The sequence below is a fragment of the Acomys russatus genome, chromosome 9 (assembly GCF_903995435.1).
Source record: "Acomys russatus chromosome 9, mAcoRus1.1, whole genome shotgun sequence".
In the NCBI taxonomy this organism is placed as follows: Eukaryota; Metazoa; Chordata; class Mammalia; order Rodentia; family Muridae; genus Acomys; species Acomys russatus.
The window spans coordinates 6,806,533-6,815,127 of NC_067145.1; the positions used below are offsets into that span (position 1 = coordinate 6,806,533).

At 45.3% G+C, this 8,595-nt stretch overlaps 1 protein-coding gene across 1 annotated transcript; it reads left to right on the forward strand.

The window, feature by feature from the left end:
• Nucleotides 1-372: 372 nt before the first annotated feature.
• Nucleotides 373-8,124, forward strand: LOC127193571 (A disintegrin and metalloproteinase with thrombospondin motifs 12-like). Its single transcript, XM_051150841.1, has 2 exons — nt 373-636; nt 7,718-8,124. Exons 1-2 carry the CDS (start codon nt 510-512, stop codon nt 8,122-8,124), a joined length of 534 nt encoding a protein of 177 aa, XP_051006798.1. The 5' UTR covers nt 373-509.
• The last annotated feature ends 471 nt before the right edge of the window (nt 8,125-8,595 follow it).

Sequence of the window (8,595 nt, forward strand, 5' to 3'; positions counted from 1 at the left end):
ACGGAGTAGAGGGGTTGGGAAGATGAGGGTGTCTTAGGCATCTTTGACTCTTACTCTAATGCTTTCCTGGCCAACTGTTTGGGGTCTCCCCTATTTGGCCTGTGGACCCAGGCTCTGAGCCCCGAGGGAGGAGTTTGAGGGAGGAGGGCGTCCCTAAGGAAGATGTTGTGTAGGCTGGCTGGAGGCCGGGCCGGCGGGTGGGGAAAGCAGAGGGGTGGGGACCTGGGGTGGGCTGCGCCCCTTGGCTCTGACCCAGTCCAGGCTCTGGCCTGAAGAAAGCTGAAGCTGTCAGCTCATTCACTCCCCTTTCAGGAAAGGAAGAGAATAAAAGCTCTCTGGCCAGTCGGCTTCAAAAAGCCACTAGCACTCGCGGGCAGCTTGCAGGCGGCTCCCTTCCCACGCCTGGATCATGCCCGCTGTGTCTTCCAGCGCGGCCACAGGCGAAGATTGGATATCTGCAGCTGAGAGCTAAAACTTTTTTGACTTTTCTTCTCCCCATCAACTGAACCATGCCATGTGCTCAGAGGAGCTGGCTGGCAAAACTCTCAATGGTGGCTCAGATTCTTAACTTTGGGGCTTTTTGCCACGAGAGACAAGCTCAGCCCAGCCCGGTTCGCTTCTCAGATCCGAGGCAAGGTTAGTGGCTTTTCTTTATTTGGTTTTCAAACGGTGGTGGTAGGACCGTGGAACTTGGTCTGTTCCCTTCCCCCACCAGGCAGGGCTGAGCTGGGCTGTGGGTACAGGCTCTGACTTCCTTCTGTCTTTCCCTGCCCTCTGGGGGGGTGGGGCTGATACCCAGCTTTGAAAGACCCAAGAGTGCACTTCCCGCCCACCACCACCCTCACGCCCCGTTTCAGCCCCCCTCCCTTTGCAGTTTCTGACATAGAAAATTATTTTTTTAAAAAAAGAGACATAGCTGGTTACAGGCAATGTTTCCTTAATTTTAAACTCCGGGTCTGGAAGGTAGAAATTTTACTGGGGCCCCTTGCTGAGCACACTTGGTTGTGTTTTGGTTTCCTGGAAAGGTTTAGGGTTTTGTTTTTTCAAATGACATCCCTATGGGGAGAAATTTACCTCCTGGAGCCTCGAGGTTCCGTCTTGCTTTGCAGACTTCTTTTTTTCTAAATTTAGTGATTCCTGTGTGTGTTCTCAGAGGAGAAACACTGGGAGGCCGAGAAGACAGTTTGTAATTGTGGTTGTTATTATTATTAGCATTGATTATTATTATTATTATTATTATTATTATTATTATTATTATTATTAGTAGTAGTAGTAGTAGTAGTATTTTAAGCCTTAATGCTCAGGGCAAATGGTGCTGTTGTTGCTGTTTTTTTGTTTTTTGTTTTTTTAACTGAACTTAGAAGAGTTTCCTATCCAGAAATGACTACAACTGCACTGCAGGGCAGTGTTGCTGAGCCAGGGTGGGGAGTGTCAGAGCACAGGGATAGCCTGTCAGCCCCTCCCACTACTGACTATGCCCTTCCAGGGTTTATGAATGATGGCTGCCATGCCTAGTTTACAAATGGGAAAACTGGAACTTGGGTTTCTTATGGGCTTTGTAATTGTGAAACACAGTTTTGAACCAGGTATTCTCCTTAAAGTTATGTACTCATGTGGATAGCAATGGCAGGGTAATACACGCACACATGTGCACAGGCACAGGTGTGTGCACGCACACCCACACACTTGTCCGTGTTTAAGGGATTGCTAGCTAGTGAATTTTGCCCACATTGAAAAGTCAAATGCGGCTGAAGAATTCCTCCGTGGTGGCCTAGGGAGCGACCAGATGCAAATCCTTCTTCCCTTTGCTTTGCTTGGAAGCCAGAGTGGGCAAACACTGGGGTTAGATGTCAATCAGCCAGCACTTGCTTGTGTAAATGGTCCAGATACCATCTCAAGCCCCCAAGTTTAAAATAGCAGCTTTTGTTGTTCTTTGAAAAACAGTGCCTTTGTGAAAGGTCCCTGCTCTGGGGCAGCTCAGACAAAGCCGGCCAGCACTTCCCAGGGCATGTGGAGATGATTTCCTTCAAAGATGCAGTCTCAGGGGTTAGTTTTCCAGCGCTGCTTGCTTTTCATATTTGCAAGGGAAATTCATCGTGGTGTAGAGCAGACACTGTTGGGCCTGCCTTGTTCCTCTGGAAAGTGGGATGCAACTCTTTTCCCTAGTGACCTTTCAGGATATGCTGAGAATATTTTATATTCAAAAGTAGCTTTAAAGTTAACTAAGCTCATTAATGATGCAAATGTATTTAGATTTAAAGATACTGTCAGTTTTTAAAAGCAGTCTTTGTTAATGCATTTACAAGTAATTTACAAGTAATTGTTTATGTTGAGAAGAAATTTCTCCAGGTGGATCTCCATTAGAACTGCAGGAAAGAGGGAGGCAGGGAGAAAGAGGAGGGGAGGGGAAGGGAGGGGGGACAAGGGGTGAGGAGGGGAATAGAGGGGAGAGAAGGAAGAGGAGGGAGGGGGAGGAAAGCAAAAAAAAGGGGGAAGATAGAGGAGGGGAGGGAAGGAGAGAGGAGGAGTGGGGAGGAGATGGGAGGAAAGGGGAGAAGAGAGAAAAGGAGAGGAGAGGAGGGGAGGGGAGGGGAAGGGAAGGGAGGGTGAGGAGAATAAGAGTGGAGAGGAATAATGACAAGGCATTCTAAGGCTTCCTGGGAATAGACATGGGTTTGACCCCCCCCAGATAACCTTCGATTTCTGCTCTGACAGGATTCTTTTTTTAAATTGCACTCAAATTCTAAATATTCAGACCTGCAAATTCAGAGATTTTCCCACTGATCTTTATTTTCACAAATTGAGTGTATTTACATTTATGAAATTCTACTCCTCCAAGGGGTTGAAAGGAGTTGTGGGGCAGCTCACAGTAGGAGAGGGCTCTACCGACTAGCTAACCTTGCACGCTCTGTCTGGTTCTCAGGATTGCACAGAACCACGGTTTTCCTTCTTCGCTGGTCTATGGTTCAGTCCTACAGCATTTGCTTAGTGTGTGCAAGACCCTGGGTTCCAGCATCATAAGGACATAAAGAAATAAAGCCTTTGGTCCCCAGAAAGAGTATCCGACTGGACTGATTCTGCAGAGCCCTCGCATCAGTCAGCTGGCACAAGGGTGTGGTAGGACTTCCCCAGGGTTTCTTGACTTACAGCCAATTATCAAAACACTAAGACCTTTGGTTTGCACCCATAACATGCTGCCTCTCTTCTACAGCCAACAATGGCCCCTGGATTTAGTTTTAGATGCTTCTGACATGCGGTGTGGTCACTTGCCAGTAAAGCCGGCCGTCAGAAGTTGAAAGCACTGCTGTCTAAAATACGCTTTAACACACCCAACTTATGCCACGCCAGTTTAGCAGCAGTAAGCTGGCTATGCTGTAGAGCATGGGTGGTCACCCTTGTAATCATGTGACTGGCTTCTTTATCTCACTGCTGCTGCCCAGCACTGCAAGAGTGGCACTCCCACTATCTATAATTCAAGAAAAGGTAAAAATTCAAAGATAATTGTTGCTTTTGTAACATTATATAGTGGGAAAACCAGAAATGAGACTGTTTTAGGTTTAAAGCCGCCTGTGCCGACTACAAGGCATTGGTCACAGTCATGCTCTGATTTGCTCTCTGTGACACCGTGACATCTGCAAGGCATGCACTTTATCTCATATTGGAGATGGGTTCTGGGTACACAGGCTTATAGATGATCTTGGAGAAAAACTATTATAGTTTATTTCTGCTATGTGGAAACAAATCTACCATAAGGAAATTATCCTACGGTTGTTTTAGAGGAAGAGATTTCACAATTATGTCACTTTGTGTTATAATAAATCATCTGGTCAGTAGATATATTATTATGTAGCTATGAAACCAGGTGAGCCTCCTATGGTATGTGTTACAGCTTTGAGAGGACCTATCAATGTACGATGATTTCTATAATAAAATAGTTTTATACTGAGAACCACTTGTGGAAAATAATTATAAAGATAAGCTTTTATTATGGCTTTTAATGGCTTTTTAAATAAAGAATCTAAGAAATTCAACTATTACTAATAGAAATAATTGAGAGTTAGTACAGATGCATTGTCTTTGGCAGCATTTACACCACAACCAGAGTTAAGCAGAAAAGATGAAGATGAGCATGGTCACTGAGCAGGGACAATGCATGGCTTTGTCCCCAAATCATAATATGTAGATTTAACCTAAATGTCATGGGAACAGGTTAGCATTCTCTCATTGTCTACTTTTCTTCATAAGCTCAAGGCAAATGATCACTTGGTGCTGTGTCTTTTCACAATGCTTGGTACCCATGGGCTGCTCTTGGAACTTCTCATGAGGTTTCTTTCGTTGAAGCCTGAAGTTTAGGTTTTCAAATGTGATCTTAACCAAGGCTTATCACATGTTTCCACAAATCCTTATGTAGACTGTGATATAGTTACACACTCTCTCAGATGCCTGCCCTTCCCCAAGTCTTAATGATACCAAGTGGATATTTGGCTGTCTGTGGTAGACCACCCGATCCCCCCAACCCCCACACTGCCCAGAGGCAGTGAAGACAGAGCTTAGAAGAGGAGAATAGCAAAATAAAAGGATACAGAGGGTCCTAGAAATCTACAAGTAGAACAATATGATAGGCAGATTTGGGCCCAGGGGTCCTGCTCAAACTAAGGCACCAGCCAAGGACAATACAGGAGGTAAACTTTAAACCCCTTCCCAGATCTAGCCAATGGTCAGAACATTCTCCACAGTTGAGTGGAGAGTGGGATATGACTTTCTCACGTACTCTGGTGCCTCACATTTGACATGTCCCCTGGAGGGGGAGACCTGGTGGCACTCAGAGGAAGGACAGCAGGTTACCAAGAAGAGACTTGATACCCTATGAGAATATACAGGGGGAGGTAATCCCCCTCAGGAACAGTCATAGGGGAGGGGAATAATGGGAAAATGGGAGGGAGGGAAGAATGGGAGGATACAAGGGATGGGATAAACATTGAGATGTAACAAGAATAAATTAATAAAAAAAAAAAAAAAAAAAAAAAAAAAAAAAAAGAAGAGAGTGCTGAGCTCAGACTTCACAGGTGTAAATCCAAGCCTCTCTTTTTGTCTTAGATGTGAGAGGAAGCCAAGGGAAGTGTATTAGTCCATTTTCTGTAGCCACCTAGCTGCCCGATGTACACAGGAGAGAGGCGTGTCTGACTCATAGCAGCATCTGCTGTTGGGCCAGGACTTATCCATTAAGATCTCCTAAGGAACCCTAGGGATTTTCAAGTCTCTTCCTCTCCAGGGTTAAGGCTGTACATGGAAATCACCATCCTAGAAATTATGCATAGATGCTGGGGCCTGAACTTGGATCTTCACACACCTAGCTGACTGAACTACCGTCCTAGTGCTGCTCACCCAGGGAACCTGTTTTGAGAGAAGTGGTCAGTATCTTTACTGGGACCATATCTGGGCCCTAATGCCAGATGCCAGCTATAGCCAGCTGAGTAACACTTTCTTGTTTACGGTGTTTCTCCCGTGGTCCAGCCTTTGCTGAGGTAACAGTAGTTAAGAGCAACAGGCGGGAATGTTCCAGTAGCCAGCTATGCCTACCTCAGCCTACCTGGCTATGCTGCTCTTAACTCAGGTCTGAATGTGGAAGGGCAGGAAAGTGCCAATCCTGGATTGGTGCAGACATTTTTGGGGGAGTGGATGGGATGAACGTGTGAGGGGGAAGCCAGTTATATTCCTCAGTTCACAGAATGCTATCATCATTAATTTGTTGAAGACTTTTGTGTGTGTGTGTGGTGTTGTTGTTTTTATTTTCATTCCCTGTGGAAAATCTTTCAAATGAGTTCCATATGTAGTTTTGTTTGCATATGTTTTGGGAAAATTAACAGTGTGCACGTGTATGGGGACTGTGTGTGTGTGTGTGTGTGTGTGTGTGTGTGTGTGTGTGTGTGTGTTCTTAGAAGCCCTGTGTGACCTTTTCTTGCCTCTTATTTTTCATCACACATTGTTTATAAGGTTTGTTCTTAAATGTTGCAGCTAAAGCAACATTTTACACTAAAAAGTTAAGACTTTTTGTTACTTCCTGAAAATGGACACTCTGCACTCTGACACATATTTCACTGAAGCCCGAGAAGAGTGGCCTAATAAAAAATTAGGTTTGAAGGAAGTTTTGAGAAAAGCCTCCTTCTTGTCTTCCATCTAGTTCAGTTCCTTCAGTGACCACCAATATTCACAGATATTCATCAGTACATGACGTACAGCCTGTGATGTTGAGGTTCTGCCTGGGAAAATATCGGGGAATAATATACTATAACAAAGAAAGGCTATACAGAAAGCAAGGACGGGACTGAGCCTTCAGAGAGGCTATACAGAAAGCAAGGACGGGACTGAGCCTTCAGAGAGGCTATACAGAAAGCAAGGACGGGACTGAGCCTTCAGAGAGGCTATACAGAAAGCAAGGACGGGACTGAGCCTTCAGAGAGGCTATACAGAAAGCAAGGACGGGACTGAGCCTTCAGAGGAAGGAAATAGAACTTCGGTTGTCTGTGGATGTTAGGATCATGGAGGAAAGTTAGACTGCCTTTCTTTTGTCTTTTGAGGCAGGTTCTCACTGTGTAGCTCAGATTGGCCTCAAAATTCTGCATCTTCTGTTGCTGCAGGGTCACCATGCCTAGTGCTCTGACTTTCATCCTTTGATCTGAAAACATAAATGGGGATCTGATGGAATGCAAAGGACCTTATAGTTGTGAGGATAATATGAGCATTGTAGGGCATGCTAGGTAGTTTCAGGTTGATTCTTACCCCTCCTCCCCACCCATCTCTTCTCTTCTCCCCTCTCCTCCCCTCCCTTCTGCTCCCGTCCATGACTTCCTGTTTCCCATTCCCTTGCTTTCTCCATCTTCTCTCTTTCTTCTGCAAAGGATGAAATTTGGGCTAGCCAAAGTGAGTTTCCTGTTGCACTGCAAGACCAACTGTCCCTTTTTGAATCCCTCTACATCGAGGTACCTTGATGTTCTCAAATAGCAACAGATCTAATGAGAGTTGTCATTCTGGGTTATAGACTATGTAAAGCAAACCATCCAGGGCTCAGTAAAATCCATTTCCAGAGTGGCAGTTTTCCTTGTTTGAGCTAGTGCCTCAGAGCCAAGTATGCTTCCACATCATTTTTATTAAGTGTATTTTAAGCCCCAAGTCCACTTAAGTGCCCTGCAACATCATGGACCACTCTAATGCTGTCATAAGTGTGAGGTTCGTTGAGGTTTATCAGGAATCATGTGTGATGTGTATTTAGATTTTTTTTTGTAACTTGACACACATAGCAAGAAGTTCTTGAGGACTTAAGCATCAACTCATAAACGGTCACATTCTATGGTTCACATTGGTGGACTCTGCCCTGGCGGTGTCCTCTTTGGCGTGCTGCTCCCGCTTCCTTCCTCAGAGAACTCCTCTTGAATTAAAGCTCATCTTTGGTTGACTGTAACAGAGTGGCTGATACCCACAGTTTTAATGTAGGCCATCTCAGACTGCCACACACCACTGAGGACAGATGGCATGCACATGCTAGTTGCCCCAGGAGTTTCATGTTGACAGTGTTAAGTGTGGGAACGATCTCGAAGCTTTATGTCAGGAATGGTTTTGCAATCAGCAAGCTGCAATCTCAGCCTGAAATGGAAGTAGGTTTGTCTTGCTTACATTCAGCCTGGGTCTCTGAGTTTTTTTCTGTTTCCTTTCCTTTCAGAACATTTTATCAAGACCCTGCCAGAATACTATGTGGTGAACCCAGTTCAAGTAGATGCCAGGGGACATTTTCTTTCCTATGGTCTGCATCATCCTGTCCCCAGCAGCAGGAGAAAGAGAGCTGCCGGGGTCTCCAAGGACCAGGTGTACTACAGAATTTCACACGAAGAAAAAGACCTGTTTTTTAATCTGACGGTGAACTGGGAGTTTCTTTCCAATGGCTATATTGTGGAGAGGAGATACGGGAACCTTTCCCATGTTAAGATGGAGGCTTCCTCAGGCCTGCCTTGTTATCTCAAGGGCATAGTTCTACATCAGGGCACCACGATGGGGACAGCAGCCCTCAGTGCCTGCCACGGACTGGTGAGTACCCGGCCCATCATCTTCCTCTTCCACCCCATGCCTTAGCCTGTGTTAACAGGTTCCCAGGGGACTGGGCATATGCTAATTGAGCCCTGTGGTGGGAAAAATCCTGACTTCCAAAGGAGTTCGGAGAAAGTAGATGCTGGTAAAAATTCAATCAGTTATGAGGTGCAGAGGATAAAGGTGGAGGGGACAGAGGTTCTGAGGAGGCAGAGAGAACAACTTGGAGCAAAACGGAAACAAGAGAAACAGGGTTTGAGTTGGCCTGTAGTCCCTGGGGAAGCCCTAAGCATGAACTTGCTGTTCACACTCTGTCTCATCTTGAATTAGGAAACTCTGACTTGGACTGAGCCAGACTGTTATGGATATTGACTATGGCTATTAGAATGTAAGAATTGTATTATGTAGTTGACAGTCAAACTTCCTGTAGGACCCTGAGCTATCAATAAATTGTGTTGTGCTCTGTTTTTTTTTTTTTCCACCTGTAATATGGAGGCTTCAGTGAGAACATAGGCT